General features: G+C 34.2%; 1 protein-coding gene across 4 annotated transcripts in view; it reads right to left on the bottom strand.

Annotated features, from left to right (window-relative positions):
- Positions 1 to 21,366, bottom strand: part of UNC50 (unc-50 inner nuclear membrane RNA binding protein) — a 52,693-nt gene that overhangs the window by 17,428 nt on the left and 13,899 nt on the right. For 2 of the 4 annotated variants that reach the window (XR_007951815.1, XM_051984687.1), the window contains exons 4-5: positions 14,461 to 14,600; positions 14,278 to 14,379 (exon numbers count right to left, since the gene is read on the bottom strand). Coding sequence is in view for 3 of the 4 variants with exons in the window: in XM_051984687.1 (XP_051840647.1) it covers positions 14,278 to 14,379; positions 14,461 to 14,600 (242 nt within the window). In the remaining variant the exon portion in view is untranslated. Of the gene's footprint in view, positions 1 to 1,434; positions 7,258 to 8,676; positions 14,033 to 14,277; positions 14,380 to 14,460; positions 14,601 to 21,366 lie in introns of those variants that run through there. The other 2 variants (XM_051984689.1, XM_051984688.1) reach the window with 2 other exon arrangements.

Genomic DNA, 21,366 nt, shown 5'->3' with positions numbered 1-21,366 from the left:
ATGTCAAAGGACTTGGAGAGAAGAACTAAGATTTGATTATTTTATATTTGTCTTTATAATCCAGTACAAAACAGTTGTTGTCAACTAATTTCTGTATTTTATATATTGGAAACTGTTCAAAATACCCATCATCAATTCCTTCATATTTTTGTCATATCTGTTATTTTTTTATACTTGTTTAATATTCCTATATCGCCTAGATTCATACATTGAGACATAAAGTAGTGAAATTAAGAGAATAACTACTACTAATGTGGCCAGAAAAATGCCATTCAAAAAGTCCACTCAATTTTCCTAGAGTTAAGCTTAAATTTTAAATTGTTATTTAAAAAATGCTTTTGAAATGATTGCTTTGATAAGTGCCGCAGTAGACAATATTTTGCTATATTCATGCATGTGTCCATTAATGCTACAAGACAATAATGCACTCGTGCTCTTAAAAAGTAGGATTTTATCTGTCACATGTATGAGTGACATTTTGGTCCATTTCAAAGGAAGAATGTCTATTAATCACATCATTACAAAGTTCTCTAGCTTCTTAAAGCTTTAGAGAATACATTGTTTCGAGAAAAATAAACAAAAACATTTCAATGTATTATGAACATATTTTTCTTGATAATGATGGCAAGTTCTGTAAAAGCAGAAAATGTTACATTTTTTAATCTTTTGATTCTAGGCACTAGCATATAATGCCTTTCATAAATGGAGATGTGTTGCTTTTAAGTTTGTGCAAACAATATGGATGTTTTATGCAAAGAAATGTTTTTAATATCCTTGTTAGCAAGGATACTTGAGTATTATTATCCATCACCTTCTGTAATGATGCCCTTGTAATATTAGCAGCTAGTGCCAGAATACTTTAGTTGGACTTATTCTCCCCTAAAACTCAGTGTTTAAGATCTGATGAAAACTTTGAGGAAATTTTTTTTCTGCGCCTTAAAAATGGCTGAAAGTGACAGTACTATAAGATGCACTGCCAGCAAATAAATATTTTTGTTTGGGCATATGAAGTTTTCCTTAGAAGGCTATATAAAATGATATTTGTTTTTGCTTTTATTTTTTAAATAAAATTATATGTGGATCTTCAGTTCTTTATTTGAAGGTTTGTTTAAGAGAAAAATAACATTTGGAGAGATATTCCCTATGGAATCTTTACATGACGGGTTCTGCAAGAGACTTTTCTTCAAAAACTTGATCCATGTTTCCCTTAAATGTTCTCATCACTCAATTGTGCAGTATCTGCAGTAATCCTTTTGAGTACCTGTTAAATTTTTATAGGTAGTTGGATCTTTGTTTGAAATCTTGCTGCTATAAATTGAAAACCTGGTAATGGGTTATGTCGATTGTGCCTTTCATCATTGTTCTTTCTGTGCCACAGCTGTCCATGTGTATTTGAAATAAAGAATTTTTTAAAAATTCAAGCAGAATTCAGAGTTCATTCTAATAAAACATTAATTATAATATGAACCATACATTACATAGTATTTTATAGTCACAAAATCACATACATTAATCTCATTTGATTGCCACAACAAACAGGAGAAGAGATGCAAAAAATATTCTATCCCAGAGTGGTTAAGTAGCAAAGATGGAACTTTTAAGTTCCATCATCCTAAAGGCAAGAAGACTAGACCAGAAGACTTTGGTCCTAGTCTTTATTCTTCTATTACCTTGCTTTAGGATTCGGGGTGGGTATATCACAATCACTCTGGGCCTACTTCCTCATCTATGTCTCTCTTCTTGGAGAACACTCAATGATTCACATCACAAAATACTTTTATTACATTATTTTAATGTAACTCCCCATTTTTAGTTAGTTATAAAAACAAATGTGGTTATCGATCATTATGTGCTACTATGCTAGAGTAAATTTTTCCAAAAAATCCTTGTTATATTGAATGTCAATATAATAATAACTGATTAACATTTGTGTTCATTCCTTTAAGAAAACTGAATTCACAAGAGGACAAATGTATACTCTTAAACTAAAGTTAATGTACATATGCATCTTGTGTAGTGGGAGTAAATCAGAAAATAAGTTAAAAAACATTTACAATAATTTACATTCCTTTTTGTTTCAGATTACATGTTTTGCATTTTTGATAATAGTTTAATAACTACTATACATGTAAGTGGAAACACAAAATTTATAATAAAAAACAAACCAATACAGAATTCCCAAAATATAAACAGCTAAATTACAAATGTTCTTTTCATAGGAATAGTACATAAGGCCCAGATGGGAATCTCAAGCTGGAAATAAACATTTTTCCTATAGAAATGGTCATGTTTTAGTCAGATGTTTCAGTCACAGAACAGGTCCGCAAAAATTTAGGTAAGTCTGCAAAAATCTGCCAATTTATTTAGTATTATTTCTATAATACTATTTTAGTACTATTTCTATAGGGAAATGCATTTTCCATTGAATTCCCACAATGGAACTATTGCTTTAAAAAAAAAAAAGATTCATACTACAGAATGGTCCTTTTTTTAATCAAAGCATTCACTGTAGGGTTCCTTTATACCTTACAAGTATTTACCATAATTATTTTTCTATTTGTCTTTTCTGGATTCTATTCATATCATAAAAGGAGACATACATATAGTAAATTGTTACAAATCTGGATGTTCTTGGATTGGATGGATGGATGGGTGGAGTGAGGTGATGAAGATTCTGAACATTCCATCTGTCATTAAATCTTTTCTAAAATAGTGATAATCATATTTAGTGTCAAAGAATAAACAGAAAATCTTCCATAAGCAAGAAATTCTTAATTTTCTAGTAGTGTTCCTTCAGTATGAAGTTCTTTGATTTCACTCAGCCTTGTACAGGATAGGGAAACAGATGCTTCCTCCTAGTTCAAATTTCTCAGGTAATATCATAAGCCCTAGGAATCTGCTTGTTCTCACCATTGCTACTGCCACAACCCTACCTTCCAGTTGGGCTTTTACCTTCCCAAGTTCCACATCAAAGAGTACAGATTCACACCTCCTCTCCTCTAGCCCTCCACTTTGTTAATGAAATAAGTATACACTTCTCCAATTAGTTTTAAAAGATTTTCTTCCTAGTAGATGGATATTGGAAAACAGACAAAGATTTAAATCTGTATTTTTTCAACCTTTACTCAAATGTAAATGGAAGTATGTCTACTTTTTTTTTTTTTTTTTTACCCCATTTGCAGCAGTGATGTGCTTTAAACAGGTTTGATATCCTAAGGAAGCTAAAGTGTAGCCTCAGTTTAATGTTTTTAATTTTTTTTTTTTTTGGTCCCAACTGTGTAGGGATTAGAAACAGGATTAGATTTAATTCGTTAATATTAGATAAATAGGTCCCTCACTGTCCATCCAAATCTGCAATTTACTTGTCTTTGGACTTTCAGGTACTCAATGAGATGGCAGGTTTGCTATACAACTTGAACAATCCTATCTCTCCTCTCCCCAAACTGCAGTGTTTCCCATCCTCCACGCATAAAAGTAGATTCTCACAGACTGTTCTGCATTGGCCTTGAAGGTCCCTTTGCCCTTGACCTTCTGCTTCTGTTTTTGAAGCATGTTTACCCAGAAAATCAAGAAGGTTTTTGATGTACATAAAATATTACTTATTTACCTATTACTTCTCTAAAGTAATGCCTTCCTCTTAAAAGTTTCCTAAGTGCTTTAAATGTATTTCATCCTCATTATAAGTCATTAAAGAAGGGTTAATTGGGTTTCAGTGATTTGCCCAGAGTCACAAAACTACTAGGGTTCTGAGGAAGGATGTGAATACAAACTTTTCTGACTTTAAGCCCAGTGCTCCATCATTACACCCATCTGCCCATAAATAATAAATGAACTTATGTTCTCTATGATCTCTACTCCTATTTTCTCTGAAGTCCATTTACATTTTAATAGATTCCATGTTTTCCATTTCATTAGTCATATTCTATCTGAATTTCCAGGTCATTCCGAACTGAACCAAATAACCTGATAATGACCATTAGTGAAGTTAATAGTCTTGCCTATAAGCAGAATCCATATAAATTCTCCACATAATTTTTCAAATGATGACCTGGAGGGTTTTAGGTAGCTAACTAGAGACATGGAACCCAAAACAGATAATGTAATCATAAGGTTCATTAATTAACTATATAGCTAATAGTAACAGTTAATTTTGAGGTAGATGTATCTAGAATTCAAACTTTGGTTAGGGTTATACTAGATGACAGGTCCTTTTGACCTGCTAAGAAAATGGCCACCATGTACCCACCCCACTGAATTTTCTCTTTTCCAGGTTGAACACTATAGATTCGTTTAAATTATCACATACAACTCCTTCCAATACACATTATAGCACATAAAAGATCTAGTTATCATCCACAAAAAATGGTCTGACCACACGAATCACAGATTTAAGAACTAGAAGACACCAATGAAACCATAAGTCCAATTGGTATGTTATTAATCCCATTTATACTTCTCTCTCTCCTTTCCAAATTCCAGACAGTTTTTATCTATTTAAGAAAAGAGACTAAGATTGTATTAGTTGTTTTGGTTGCCAAAGAACAGCTAACTCCTGTTGAGCTTGCAATTCACTAACCCCCCCATTCCCCGTCTTTTTCACAGGAGCCACTGTCTAGCACATGACCTTCATCCTAGAATTTTTAAAAACTCAAATGCTGAATATTCAAATCAACCAAATAGTAATTATTCATATGCAAAGCACAGTGCTAAGTATTAGGGATACAAATAAAAACCAATTCATCCCTTCCCTTTAAAGATTAATCCTAGGAGTAGGAAATGAGGAGGTCAAAAGAGAAGTCAGCCAAAAAGTTCTAAGTATGTTGGACATGTGCAAGAGAAATAAGATGTGGGGGTATATGGATCTGGCATCTGGAGGGGGTATCTGAACTACATCTTGAGATGTATGAGGGATAACATATACTAATATACATTGCTAGAAAATTAAATGCTGAACACTGAGAAGAGTAAATAATCCCTTTTGACTGGAACATATAATTACTTGAAGGGCAAGTAATGTGAAATAGAAATGGAGAATTAGCCTGAAGCAAGATTCTGATGGGCGTTAAAAGGCAAGCAAAGGAGTCTACATTCTATTCCAGATAATGGAGTACCACTAAAAGTTTTTAAGCAAGGAAATGATACCATCAAATCTGTGCCTTGGAAATTTTTGCAGCTTGAGAGGATAAATTAAAGAGAATGGTGGCAGGAAGACTAATTAAGACATAACAAGTCCAAGCAAGAGATAGGAGAATATGAATTTGGATAATAGCTGTTTTATTGGGGGAGGGGAGAAAGCAGTATTTTTGGAACTCAATTCTGTCTTTCAACAATTGGCTGTGCCACCTAGTTTTGTGTTATTTGTATATTTGATACATATACCATCAAATGTTCTTTCCTCCTTAAATTTTCCAAGAGTACTTTATTAGAATCTGTCCTTTGTATACTTCTGTACTCCTTTAGAATAGACTATGAAAGCATGGAACACCTGGTTTCAAATCCCACTCTAACTCTTCGACCAAGGACAAGTCATTTAACTTTGCTGAGCCTATTTTCTTCATCTGTAAAATGAAGAATCTGTTAGACTCAGTGGTCTTGAAGTCCCTTCCAACTCTTAAATCTATGATCCCTTCTGCATTCCTCAGTATCCTTCCTACTTTAAACAATAGACACTTGATATTTATTGAAAACTGATAAAAATACCGAACACATAAATCCTTATGACATCCCACTAGAGACCTCCATCCAATTGACAGATTCATACAATTTGACCACTCAAGTCAGTTTTTCCAAGTCCTACCAGTGTACAATTATCAGGTATCATCTCTCCATCTAGATTTTGTCAAAAACACTTACTAAAATCCAGATATTACAACAGTATGTATTACTCTGATTTATCTGTCTAGTAATACTGGCAAAGAATCTAGCATGACATATACTTAGTGAAATAATGTTGCCTTATGATGATCACTTCCTTTGTGCTTGCCAATCATTCTTTAAATATCTTGAGTTTTACTACCAAATATTTTATCTCCCCCGTGAAAAATCAAGATATTTACCTGTCCTTACTCCCATGAATGTTTCCTATTCTTCATGATTCCTCAAAGAAGTTAACCTTCTTAATTTAAAGAGGAAGCTGAGGCACAGAGGTTAAATAACTTGCCCAATGTCATATGGCAAGTTGCAGACCTTGGAAAAGGCTTCTTGACTTTAAAAAAGTTGATTACCTTGCTGAAATGAATTAACCACCTTACTAGACAGGAAAAAACAAATAAATTATTGCTATGACAACAAATTTTTACATAATATACTTTAAAATTTTAAACATTTTAGAGTATTCAGGGCAGGTGTTTTCCCCTACAATACAAAAGAATGATCTGAGATGTCACCCAAACTGCCAGAGTTAGTAGGCCAAAATGTGCCCTTTCAAAGAGATCAGCTAAGTGTTACTAGACTTGGCTACATTCATTTGAAAGCACCAATTCCTAATGAAATAACATTTAGCCTCTACTGAATAATGATATTTTATGTGCCTATTTTAATGCCATATGGCAAGTTGTTAACTGGATTCTGGAAGGCCAGGCCAGCAGAGTACAAGTTCTGGCAAGTCTTAACATGCCTTCCTTATACTAAAAAGGCCTTAAGTAAACAAGTAATATTTCTGTGTCTCATGGGCTAGTCTAGATTGCTACATTATAGGCTCAAAACCAAGGGTTAAGCCACCAGGTTATTAAAAGCTTTTGCTCTCAGTACCTATTAAGGCAGAATTGTGTGCTCTGTGATAGAGATCACCAATAAAATCAAGATTCCTTGAAATTCTGAAGTATGGAGATTACTATTAAGAATAAAAATCAAAATGCTTCCAAAAATTAACTTAAAATTACTATTTAGTCAAAACTAAAAAGGCTTACACTTTGGTTTAAAAATATTTATTACATAAATGTACATTTCATGGTTTTAAAGAATGTACTATGAGTGGAGTCAACATGAAATTGTAAATATTTCCAAAAATCCACAAAAACTTTATATTTTAAAGATATCTACAATTAAAATTTATTTACACTTTTTACAAGAAATCTCAACCACTTTACCAATACTGCTGACAGTTAGTAGTCACATTTTTTTATTTCACTCTATATTTGTAGAAAGAGCACAGTGTGTGAGTGAAGTTCCATCCCAGTGCTAATGACAATCCGTAGAGTAGAATGAGAGGTGCAAATGGATACAAAAGAATTACCGTGTTTTTCAAAAACGGCAGCGCTGGAAAGCAAGGAACAAATCCAGATGAATTTTTTAAAAAGTGAACATTCATTCCTAATTACAAATCTCAAAAGCTAGTTTGGATTGTACAGAATAACCAATATTTTGCTGAAAACTAGATGAAAAAAAGATTCCAGATCATGATTAAGAAAAATGCAAATTAAAAATGTGAGTTTTTTTTAAAAACCTTAACTCCTAGATTGAAGATGATAAAAAAAGGAAATGGTCATCATTGGAGGAGCTGTTGGAGGTCTAGCACAGTGAATGCACTGTCAGTACAGCCATGAATTGGACTAACTATTCTGGTAAATTAATTTGAAAGTACAATCAAAATGTCATTAAATACTATATACTCTTTGGTCCAGAAATACCACACAGAAATTTAAGAAAGGAAAAGCCTGTTATGCACAAAAAAATGTTTATAGCAGTATTTTTAGTAGTAGTAAATAATCATAAAACAGTGAATACCCTATAATCAGGAAAGGCTGAATATATTATGGTATATGAAAGACTCAAGAACTCTGCTGAATGCAATATTCTGTCATGAGTCCAGAAGATTAAAGAAACATGCTTTTTCAAGCAAAGTGACTTACTGTAAATGTACCTGACACATACATTTTCAGGAATGAGCAATGTGTATTAACCCACAAGTTTTGCTGAACTATACACTTAACTTCAAGGGTGGGCTTTTATTCTGAAGGAAAAAGTTATGGGGATATGGATGATGGGAGTAGAGATAGTGATGCAAAACCAGACAATATTTTAAAACACCTAGAAAATAACAGAAAAAATTATAGAAGGGAGCTAATAACTATAAGGCAGGAAGGTAGAGAGGATTAGCAGTACTCGCTAAATTTCATAGTTTTATATAAAAAGTTTCCTGGCTTACAATGATGACTCCCCAGTCCCCAGGAATCCCCTCTAAGAGGGAATCCCAAATCCCCAAGCTGCTTCAAGCTCTCCTAAGATAGTGAGTCAGTCCCTTGCAGAGGGACTTCTGCCCTGGTCATCAGATCTGCCATTGAATCCTTAGAACTTTCAGATGTTTTTGCCCACCCAGAAGCATAAGTCCTCCTATGAATTAAGGCTTTTAATTACACAAGAGCTTCCTGAATTCAAGGATTGTCTTTTTTGATTTTCCTTAGCATTCAGCAGTGTTTATCTTTGCCCACAAAGTAAGAACTGCCCTAATGTATGTTCTGACAGCAAAAGAGATTAAGAGAAAGTTAAAGGTAAGAAAATTTTTTTTCAAAAGTTATTAAATCTAAAACATATTAAGCTAGTTCAGAAATTACAAAAACATATTGCTATGTGTGGTGATCTTCTTTTAAATTAAGTAGAATAGTTCTCTCTGGGGAGGTTTTCTTGGAGGCAGCTTTAGTTTCAATTAAGAATAAATAATCACCCAAATTACAGCTAGGTGATAAAAGTTCAGATATTTTATTGTCTCTAATATAGCCCAGTTAGCTTAGAGACCTATCTCTCTCTGTTTGGTTCCAAGAGCTCCCTCCGAATGTCTCCAAATCCAAAGGTTTTGTCCTTCAGCCTCTGCCTCTGCTTTCTTCAGCCTCCAGCCAGCACAAAGATGGAATGAATCTCTTGTCTCCTTCACTTGGGGCTCGGCTAGCTTTCTGGTGAGTCTTTCAGACCAGCTTGGTCTCAGTGGGGGGAGTGCAGGAGCCCAGTCACCATCCACAGTGGTGTGAGATGAAGATGAATCTGGTTGTCCGCTGAACTCTTGACTTGTAGCTTCTTCCTCTGAAAACTCTTCTTCTGCCACCAGCCAGCCAAGTGGAAAATATTCTAGAATGAATCACTCTTCATTGGCCTTATATATGACTCTTCTGAGAGAATGGGATTATGGGTTTTCTCCCATAGTGCTCTCTGGCCCAAAGAGCTTCAAGGGAGGTGTGAATTTAGATATCTCATACTAAACCCTGAAATTTCCCAAACATGAGAACTCCAATGAGTAAAGGTGTGAACACAAGTATTGTATCAATTAGTTCTACTTAATAACTTGTTTCAGGTTCTGGCCCAAAACATCTTCTTGTAAGATCAGATCAATAATCTATCAACTCTAATGAGTTAGCAGTTTGTAAAGATTCCAACATCTCCCCCTTTCTTTTGTTTTAGAACATAGGATGGTCATGACCTCCCTGACTTCTCAAGGAGGTGAGAAGCCCCAAAAAAGGTGATCACGGCTTCCCTGACACCTCAGGAAGGGAGATGAAAATACCAAAGGAAATAGGAAGTCAAATCAGATTAGCGGGTTTCTGAAGGGGCTCACTTGAAATAGGTACACATAAATCCATCAATATGGGCCAGAACTTTGAAACAGATATACATGGTATACGTAAATCCATCAATATGGGAGGTATTATACATAATTTACATAAGCACATAGCAATATAACACAGGCTAGTAGTAATGTAACAAATAACATGAATCAACATTAAAATTTAAGTACTGCAATAGTCTCATCAACAATCTTTCATCTCAAGAAATCCAATGATTCTTGCAATTACATAAAACACATGAGCACATAGCAATATAACACAGGCTAGTAGTAATGTAACAAATAACATAAATCATCCTGAAAATTTACACACGTCCATAAGTCCTAGAAATAGTCCAAAAGGATTCCATTGTCCATTAGTTCATGTGCCAGGAATCCAATAGTTCCTGTAAGCTCTGATGTACTGCAAAAGTCTCATCAACAATTTTTCATCTGAAGGAATCCAATGATTCTTGCTGTTTTTTCAAGAACTAAAACAGTTTCATCTTGTGTTAGGAAATACTCATTGTCAGCCATGCTCTTTCAGTGTCAGATGTTTCTTAATTCTCCTTTGTTTTGAAGTTTTTCTCTTTTTCTATTTCATCTCAAGAAATCCAATGATTGTTGCTAGTTTTTCAGTAACTGAAAGCTGAAGATTTTAAAGTTCTTTTGACAGTCTCATTGTCAGCCATCTGATTCCTTCTCCACTTGTGGAAATATAAGCAGACCCTCTTCCCCAAGCAGTTAACTCATCTAATTTCCTTCTATTTACCACTTTTGGGATTTTTCCTCATCATCTGGTAATTACATTGGAGCTGTTTGCACTGGATACTACCCAGTTGTCTTAAAAGGCCTGTATTCTTCCCAACTGTAATCTTGATTGCTTTTCTGTTGGTTGATAACATCAAGAGTCCTGAATTTCTAAAGTCTCTCTGGGTGTAACCTCAGCTGCTATCATGCCCCACCTTGTCTTTTGATTGATACTTTGAAGCTGGGCCCTGCCTCTCATTTTTCTGGATCATCCTACATTCAGAGGCCCAGTGAAAGCCTGGGTTACATTTTGGACATGGGGTTTTGGGTTTTTTTCTCTCACCCTGTCTTCTCATTGTATCTCTGTGTTTACATTGAGCTCTCAAATGTCCATCTTTTCCACACTGAAAACATCGATGAGTTTCTCTAGAATTCCTTTGCCAAAAAGGACCTTGTCTTTCCATGTTCATCATAGTTTGGGCATAATAAGCATTTGTGCCCACTGTGACACGTCTTATGATCTCCTCTAAAGGAGTATTTTTGTCTAGCCCCCATATAATTCTCTTGCAAACCTCATTGGCATTTTCCTTAGCCAAATGTCTGCACAAAATCTGCAAAAGGTTCATTGGGACCTTGCTCTATTTTTGTAAAAGCTTTATTTCTGTCTTGCTGTCCAGGGAGAAAATTCCAAGCTTTTATTGCAGCCTTAGAAATTTGCTCATACACTGTTATGGGATAATAAATCTGTTCTGAATTCTCTGTATACTGACCTTCACCTGCTAGTTGGTCAAAAGCAACTTGTACAATAGCTCCTGTTTGCCTGTTGCATTGGGCTTGAATCCTACATAATTCATGAAACTCCAAAAGCCACAATAAATTTTGTCCTGGTTCTAGACATGTCTTAGCTATGGAATTCCAGTCATTTGGGGTTAAGATTTCATAAGACAAATTATCTAGTAACATCTTCACATAAGATGATGTAGCCCCATAAAGAGTGCAACCCTTTTTCAAATCTTTAATTTTTCCCAAATTAAAAGGAGTGTATTTTCTCTCTTTTTGACCTGAAGAGTCAAGCTTTTCAATCACAGGATATGCACTTATAAAATCAGATATATCTTCTCCTTCATTTTTTGCCTTAATTAATGCTTTTTCTAATCTTGTCATATTCTGCTTTACAGGAGACGCTGATTGTGCTTCTGCCTCTTTCCCTCCTCCTTCTTCCTCCACCCAGGAAAGGTTAATTGAGAGGGGAGGGTCATGAGATGTGGAATGGCCTAATTCCTCCTGCTGTGAAGTATCATACTCAGAATTGTAATTAACTCCATTCTCATCTGATTCATCCTCCTTTTCACCTAGTAAATTTGACACTTCTCCCTTCTGCACTTTCTTTTTCTTCATTCTAACACTTAAATAACTTCTTATAGCCAAATGTATTAAATTATATGTATTAAAATTGTCTTTGAAACTTGCATTTTTATTGCAGAATTGACAAAGATCATCTCCTTCTAATTTCCACTACACTGAATTTAGATTGGATCTGTAATATTCACCCAGTTTTTCTCCTATTAATTTCCACTCGTCTAAATCTAATTCCTTTTCTGTAGAGAACCAAGGACATATGTACTTAACAGTTTCTAAAAGTTCAGTGATCTGCTCCAAAATTATAATTAAACCTTGGCTTTCCATAATTTTGACAATGCTCTCTAAACATTTTCCTTGAACAGAAACAGAAGGCTGTTTTCTAAACATCTGTCCTACCTTAGCTGAAATTCTATTTTAACTCTTAACAAAATTTCTTTGTTGAACTCACCCTAATTTCTGGATCAAGAAAACTTTTCCACTGGAATCAGGATTTTGTCAGTCCCACGTTCAGGGCGCCAAAATGTGGTGATCTTCTTCTTTTAAAGTAAGTAGAATAGTTCTCTCTGGGGGAAAAGGTAGGTTTCTCTGGGGAGGTTTTCTTGGAGGCAGCTTTAGTTTCAATTAAGAATAAATAATCACCCAAATTGCAGCTAGGTGATAAAAGTTCAGATATTTTATTGTCTCTAATATAGCCCAGTTAGCTTAGAGACCTATCTCTCTCTGTTTGGTTCCAAGAGCTCCCTCCGAATGTCTCCAAATCCAAAGGTTTTGTCCTTCAGCCTCTGCCTCTGCTTTCTTCAGCCTCCAGCTAGCACAAAGATGGAATGAATCTCTTGTCTCCTTCACTTGGGGCTCGGCTAGCTTTCTGGTGAGTCTTTCAGACCAGCTTGGTCTCAGTGGGGGGAGTGCAGGAGCCCAGCCACCATCCACAGTGGTGTGAGATGAAGATGAATCTGGTTGTCCGCTGAACTCTCGACTTGTAGCTTCTTCCTCTGAAAACTCTTCTTCTGCCACCAGCCAGCCAAATGGAAAATATTCTGGAATGAATCACTCTTCATTGGCCTTACATATGACTCTTCTGAGAGAATGGGATTATGGGTTTTCTCCCATAGTGCTCTCTGGCCCAAAGAGCTTCAAGGGAGATGTGAATTCAGATATCTCATACTAAACCCTGAAATCTCCCAAACATGTGAACTCCAATGAGTAAAGGTGTGAACACAAGCATGGTATCAATTAGTTCTACTTAGTACCTTGTTTCAGGTTCTGGCCCAAAACATCTTCTTGTAAGATCAGATCAATAATCTATCAACTCTAATGAGTTAGCAGTTTGTAAAGATTCCAACAGCTATGCAGCTTTATAAATATGCCAAAGGTACCAAAAAATAGAAATATTTCAAAAATCCAACTTGTTAAGCATCATGCCTAAGTATGAAGAGGGGCAGGTCTATTCTCCAAATGCTCCCACAGCTTGTGAATCATAACACACTTAAAGGAGTTGCAAATTAGCCTTTACTAATGCAGATGTTGCTGGTGAATTGGAAATGAAATATATGTGAGGCAAGAGGGAAGAGGAGAGAGGTCAGATAATGCAAATGCCTCTCAGTCTCCTTGTATCATCATCATCCTCTCACATAATGGGATCTATTCTGCTGGTTAGCCACTAGCAGGTGGCTCCCATAACACCAATTGTGGTTAGTTAAATAAAGCAAAGACCTCTTCCTCCCCCCTCCCAAATTGAGGTCAAAATTGGAACATTAATTCAAATTCTAACAATGCCTACAAAGCCTAGTTATAGAAGGACCATTTCTAAGACAAAATATATATCAAAGCTTCAAATCTAGCATTATTTGTAACATGACAACATTAGAAGCTTTACTCACTAAGCCAGAATTGAAGTAAGGATGCTCCTTTCTACCACTGTTAATTGACAAAATTCTAAAAATGTTATTTGATACCACTAAGATAAATTAAAGGCATAGAGAAACACAATTATTTCTGTTTCCTGACTTAATAGTTTATCCAGAAAACCTCAATCAGTAAGGAAACCATTTCAGATAACTAACAGTTTTGCTTAAGTAGCCAGATATGTAATAAATGCTCCCAAATAAATTCTTCCAATTTTTCTCTTGGTGTTCCTAATATAGAAAGTTTACAATTATTAAAGAAAGGTAACATCCCTCCCCACACCCCTTTCTTCCCCCGAAATTTCTTTGCCTCTCAGGTTTTAGCAAAAAAATAAAACTCCAAACACATAGAATATTAGTAAAATGACTAGTAATTTTATCTCCCAAAATAAAACACAACTCTATTTTAGGGTTTTTTCCTCTCTTTTTTTTTTTTTTTTTGGCATACCAAGATGAACTTAAAGGGACTGTGGTAAACAGGTATCTGTTGAATTAAGAAATACAGAAGTTAATAGAAGGGAATCACAAACAGCTGAATATATGTGTGGTTTCAACCAGATGGTACATCTGGTTGAATAATTAGGTGAGAAAAAGATTGCAAGTAAAATTACTGCAAGTAATCTGTAAAGCAATGACTATGGGAAAACAAATAAACAAATTATATAATTTGTTTCCTACTTTCTAACATTAAACACTTTTACATAAATTTCAATATATGGTTATACTTACCACTGTATCCTAGGAATGTTACATAGATATAATAACCAACAGCAATCAACCATAAAGTATTTCCAACAAAGTAGCCGATAAATGTATCTGTCATGATAACATCTGTGAAAAAAAGAAAAAAAAACTTTACTATTATGTACAATGAAGATGAAAGTATAATTTTGAAATTAATTTGCTACTTACAGTTAATGAAAAAAAGCTGGATAAAATGTAGAATGACTAGTAGTGGATAGAAAGCATTCAAATGAACGTCAAAGGCATATCCCCATTCTACATCATAGTCCCTGCTCTGTCGCTTCACTAAGTACTTGTTAGAGATAAACCTAATGGAAAATAAATTCAAAAGAATAAATTAGGCAATGAAAATATGAAAATATTTTATAAATTAATAAATGACATAAATATTTCTATGTCACAGTAACCATAGTATAATAAAGATAGCAATATATAGTAATATTTATATAGTAACATTCATTACTAAAACATTTACTAAATGCATGTTGTGTGAAATGTAAATGAAATTTGAGCTACAAATTCCATTTTATCCCTTTATATAAATCTTACAGTAATTACAGTTGTTAATGTTTAACATATTCAAAGAAATCCCTCCTCTGAAAAACTTTTCAATTTTATTATGAAAATGTTCACTTCCTCTGTTTCAATGAAAATTTCAGAAGAATATAGGAAACTAGAAGACAGTGATCTTGCTATCAAGATCGTAGAATCGGTACTCTGAAAATGAAGTGCTGCCTGCTCTTAACTATTACATTACCTTCCTTTTGTGATGACTGAAGATGGGAAAGACTGGAAACTACCAATTAGCAGGGTCCAGAAAGAGTCTACAGAAAAGGTGATAAGGTCCTAAAGATAGGTAATTGTCTAGTGAATATTAAAGTGTTAATGGAAAGAAAAGTTGTGAAAACAAACAGCACAAAGACTAGCAATTCATTAACTATAGAGAGAAAAGTTAGTAATTAAACAAAAAATGCAGACCATGTTTTTCACACCACATACATGCTAAATTGTAAAATAAACAAAGAGTAAAGACAATTACAAAAGACAAAATAGCTAATTCTGATTAGACTTAAGCTAAAAAAGGTTTTTTTTGCACAAAATTATATAAGGATAATAAAGGAAATAGTAGAATGGGGGAAATATATATATAAAGAGAGAAAGAGAGAGAGACCAAAACCCACTAATCAGACAAGTGCTCTGACAATTTGAAGTTTTCAAAAAAAAAACGTGAAAACTATTTGCTACTATATAGAAGAATGCTACAAGTCGCAAATAATAAAAAGAAATGCAAATCAAAAACTCTAACATGGCAAAAATGAAAGAAAAAAAATCCAAAAAATCAGAAAGTAGGAATAAGTCATGTTGGAGAGATTGCTGGTGGAGTTGGGTGGAACTAATAAAATCATACTGGAAACCAATAATCATAGCAAATGAAGTGACTAAAATGTCCATTCCTTTGACTCAAGGAGTTGCCAGTGGCAGACTTATACCTCAACAATGTGAATGACAAGATATTTAAAGCAACACTTTTTACGATAACAAAGAACTGAACATGAAGAAAATATTCACAGGAAAATGTCTCAATTGTGGTACATAAATTTACAGTGCTGTAATGAACATGATGAATACACAAAAGAGAAAGACATATGAAAAGATGCAAAGTCAAGTAAATAGAACAAGGAAAATATTTCTATTGATGTAGAAAGGAAAACAAAATAAAAGAAACTCACTGTTGTGAATTTACAATATTGAATCTTGACCCCAAAGATATACAAAAAGACACTTTCTCAGATACAATAACAACAAAAATAAACTTAATTAAAAGAGAAAGAGAAACTATATTTTTTTAAAGATAACATGGACTATGAATCGCTTTCAATATTTTACACATATTCACTAATTGATGTAACATTCTAATTACATGAAGAAAAAGCTAAATGAACTACAAGAAATAAACAATAAAACTACAATAGCAAGGGACTTCCATTTACCATTATCAGAACTAGATAAATATAGTTAAAAAAAAATTAAGCACTTGAATAAAATTTTAGAAAATTGAGATACTATACACACCTGGTAATTATTGAAAATAGAAAGCACTATACATTTCTCATGTTCATGGCACTCTTACAAAAATTATAGCTCAGATAGAAATCTCAAAAAACAAATAGATCTATTTTTGTTTTTTCCCACAATACTTTTTTCCTTTTATTCTGTTTCATTTTTCAATAAACAACCAATGTGGAAACATAGACTGCACGTGTGTGACCTGTGTCAGAATGACTGCACTCTTAGGGAAGGAGGAAGGAAAAAAAATTTGCAACTCAAATCTAATTAAAAATGAACACTGGAGACTTAAAAAAAAAGAAAAAAAATGCAGAGAAAAGGCACTAGGTTTTAAGAGGGAAATCTAGAAAACCTTTTTGTACAAGGTAAAATATAGGGTCAGACCTACAGAAAACATTCTTGTTGGCTTGCACATCTCCATATTGGCTGCTTGGTTTATCAAGGATCATACCCTCACACCCCACCCCCACCCCCATATTCCAGTAATCCTAATGTTCCTAAATCATTGTACAAGTTCCATTTCTCACTACTTACTTCTTTTATTCCCATCCTCCTCAACCTAATGTTCTTTCACTCTGCCACTTTAATCAACATCCCTTCACTGTACTCTCTGAAATGCCTGTTCCCCAGCTAACAAACTTGTTTTTTCATCTTAAACCTTTTCCTTTCTCACAAAATTCGAGTGCACTCACTGAGACCTGGGTCCTTCTTGAGAGCTAATAAAAGAATATCACAAAAACCCAAGGAGGGAAGAATATTCAAAAGGCAATGAAGGCCAACAGTGTCAAAAGCTGCAAAAAGGAGTAGGAGAAATACTTAGAGAAAAGGCAAATCTACTTGAAAACTAACATCTCTCAATTTTGGAGAAAGACTTTTCAAGGTCAGAAGGAAGTAGAGGCAGCAAGAGATGATTCTTTTTAGGAAGCTGGCCAAAGAAAGGGAGAATTTAAATTCCCTGAGGACAGGAATGGTTTACTTTTTTTTTTTCTTTGTATTTCTATTTTTTAAGACCATGTATGTTTCAAATGCAGACAAGATTAGAAGGGAAACAATAAACTGGGAAAACATTTTTACAATCAAAGGTTCTGATAAAGGCCTCATTTCCAAAATATATAGAGAATTGACTCTAATTTATAAGAAATCAAACCATTCTCCAATTGATAAATGGTCAAAGGATATGAACAGACAATTTTCAGATGAAGAAATTGAAACTATTTATAAACATATGAAAATATGCTCCAAATCATTATTAATCAGAGAAATGCAAATTAAGACAACTCTGAGATACCACTACACACCTGTCAGATTGGCTAGAGTGACAGGGAAAGATAATGTGGAATGTTGGAGGGGATGTGCGAAAACAGGGACACTGATACATCGTTGGTGGAATTGTGAACACATCCAGCCATTCTGGAGAGCAATTTGGAACTATGCTCAAAAAGTTATCAAATTGTGCATACCCTTTGATCCAGCAGTGTTTCTGCTGGGCTTATACCCCAAAGAGATACTAAAGAAGGGAAAGGGACCTGTATGTGCCAAAATGTTTGTGGCAGCCCTGTTTGTAGTGGCTAGAAGCTGGAAAATGAATGGATGCCCATCAACTAGAGAATGGTTGAGTAAATTGTGGCATATGAACGTTATGGAATATTATTGTTCTGTAAGGAATGACCATCAGGATGAATACAGAGAGGACTGGCAAGACTTACATGAACTGATGCTAAGTGAAATGAGCAGAACCAGGAGATCATTATACACCTCAACAATGATACTGTTTGAGGATGTATTCTGATGGAAGTATATCTCTTCAATAAAGAGAGCTAATTCAGTTTCAATTGATCAAAGATGGGCAGAAGCAGCTACACCCAAAGAAAGAACACTGGGGAGATGAATATAAACTGCTTGTATTTTTGTTTTTCTTCCCGGATTATTTATACCTTCTGAATTCAATTCTCCCTGTGCAACAAGAAAACTGTTCGGTTCTGCACATGTATATTGTATCCAGGATGTACTGTTAACCTATTCAACATGTAAAGGATTGCTTGCCATCTGGGGGAGGGGGTAAAGGGAGGGAGGGGAAAAATCAGAACAGAAGTGAATACAAGGGATAATGTTGTAAAAAATTACCCTGGCATGAGTTCTATCAATAAAAAGTTATTAAAAAAAAAAAAAAGACAATGTATGTTTCAAGACAGAATTTATCAAAATCAATTAGTATTGATTAAGAAAAAGTGGTGGATCAGTGGAATAGGTTAGGTACACAAGACACAATAGCCAATGACTATAGTAATCTACTGTTTGATAAACCCAAAGACTCCAGCTTATCAGATAAGAATTAATTATCTGACAAAAACTGCTGGGAAAACTGGACAAGAGTATGGCAGAAACTAAATCTCATACCCTGTACCAAGAGAAGATCAAAATAGGTTCATGATTTAGATATAAGGGGGAATTTATGACCAAACAAGAAATAAAGAACATTATGAAATGCAAAATGGATCACTTTCATTACAACAAATTAAAGTTTTTTCACAAATAAAACCAACGCAGCCAAAATTAGAAGGGAAGCAAAAAGCTGGGAAACAATTATTATAGCCAGTGTTTCTGAAAAAAGGCCTCATTTCTAAAATATATAGAGAATTAACTCAAATTTGTAAGAATATAAGCCATTCAACAGCAAGATTATATGGTAATCTATTGATGGACAATGAGATGATTCAAGCCAGTTCTAATGAGCTTGTGATGAAGAGAGTCATTTACATCCAGAGAGAGGACTGTGAAAACTAATTGCAGATCACAACATAAAATTTCCACTCTTTTTGGTCTGTTTGCTTGCATTTTTGTTTTCTTCCTCATTTTTTTCCCTTTTTGATCTGATTTTTTCTTGTGCAACATGATATTTGTGGAATTATGTATAGAAGAATTGTACACATTTAACATATTGGATTACTTGCTGTCTAGGGGAAGTGATGGGGAGAAGGGAGGGAAAAAATTTGGAAAAGAATTAAAAAAAAAAAAAAAAGAATATGGGGCAGCTAGATGGTATAGTAGATAGAGCACCAGCCCTGAAGTCAGGAGAACCTGAGTCCTCAGACACTTAATATGTCCTAGCTGTGTGACCTTGGGCAAGTCACTTAATCCCAATTGTCTCAGGGAAAAAAAAAAAAAAGCTATTTCCCAATTGATAAATGGTCAAATGATATGAACAGACAATTTTCAAATGAATAAATTAAAGCCACTTATAATAATATAAAAATGCTCTAAAAAAGTTGATTATAGAGAAATGCAAATTAAAACAACTCTTGAGGTACCAACTCATAGATAACAGGAAAAGAAAATGATAAATCTTGTAGGGGATATGGGGAAACTAGGATACTAATACATTGTTGGTAGAGTTCTGAACTAATCCAGCCATTCTAAAGAGCAATTTGGAACCATGCCTAAAGGGCTATAAAACTGTGCATACTCTTTGACCCAGCAGTAGTGTCACTACTGGTTCTGTATCTCAAAGAGATCATAAAAGAGTGAAAAGTACCCACTTGTGCAAAAATGTTTGTAGCAGTCCTTTTAAGGACGCCCATCAACTGGGGAATGGCTGAATAAGTTGTGATCTTTGAATATAAAGGAATATTTTTTATTATATAAAAAATGATGAGCAGACTGATTTCACAAAAGCCTGGAAAGACTTACATGAACTGATGTTGAGTGAAGTGAGCAGAACCAGGAGAACATTGTACACAGGAACAAGAGTATATGATGATCAACTAAGACAGACTTAGTTCTTCTCAGCAATACACTGATCCAAGACAGTTCCAACAGACTTGAAATGGAAAATGCCATCTGCATCCAGGGAGAGAACTATGGAGACTGAATGTGGATTGAAGCATACTTATTTTCATCTTCATTTTTATTTGCCTGTTATTTCTTTCTTGTGGTTTTTCTCTTTTGTTTTGATTTTTCTTTCACAACAGAACTAATATGGAATTATGTTTTAAATGAATCTATATGTGTAAGTTACATCAGATAGCTTGCTGTTTTGGAGAGGGAGAGAGAAAAGAAAATCTGGAACTCAAAATCTTATAAAAATAAATGTTGACAGCTATCTTTACAAGTAGTTAGAAAACTAAGCTATTGAATTAACAAAAATTGTTCCTCTGTTTGAAAACAACAAAAACCAAACTGCATATCCTTTTATCCAGCACTGTTACTACTATACCTGTAACCCAAAGAAATCATAAAAAAAGGGAAAATGACCCACATATGCAAAAATTTTTGTTTGAAGCAGCTCTTTTTTTGTGTGGTGGCAAGGAACTATAAAATAAGTTAATATTCATCAATTGGAAAATGGCTGAATTAAGCTGTGATATTTGAATGTAATGGCATACTATTGTTCTGTAAGAAATTATAAGTAAGCTGATTTCAGAAAAGCCTGGAAAGACATAAACTGATGCTGATTGAAGTGAGCAAAACCAGGAGAACATTATACACAGTAACAGCGAGTTATATGATCATCAACTATGACAGACTTATTCTTCTCAGCAATACACGTATCCAAGACCTTGGGATGGAAAATGTCATCTGCATCCAGAGAAAAAACTATGCAGACTGAAGCATACTATTTTCACCTATATTTTGTTTTTTTTTCTTTCTCATGGTTTTTCCCTTTTATTTTGATTTTTCTTTCACCACATAATATGGAAATATGTTTTAAATGACTGTACATCTGTATAAACTATCTCAGATTCCTTGCTCCCTGGGAGAGGAAGAAAAAAATTTAGAACCCCAAATTTTACAAAGTAAAAGCTGAAACTTTACACGTAATTGGAAAAAATAAAATACTAGTAAGTGGGGAGGAAAAGTTTTTATCAAATAAATAAAATTGAAGGGGAAGATGTAGTATAGTTTGAAGGCATGACAGAGATACATGGCTTATTTTTACTAATATTCTTAAGAAAAAAATCTGTCACTTCTTGAAACATTCCCCAGTCTCATTGAAATCTCCCATTTAAC

The sequence above is a fragment of the Antechinus flavipes genome, chromosome 3 (assembly GCF_016432865.1).
Source record: "Antechinus flavipes isolate AdamAnt ecotype Samford, QLD, Australia chromosome 3, AdamAnt_v2, whole genome shotgun sequence".
Classification (NCBI taxonomy): Eukaryota; Metazoa; Chordata; class Mammalia; order Dasyuromorphia; family Dasyuridae; genus Antechinus; species Antechinus flavipes.
Note: the sequence above shows the minus strand (reverse complement) of the source record. Positions and strands in the feature narration are given on the sequence as shown.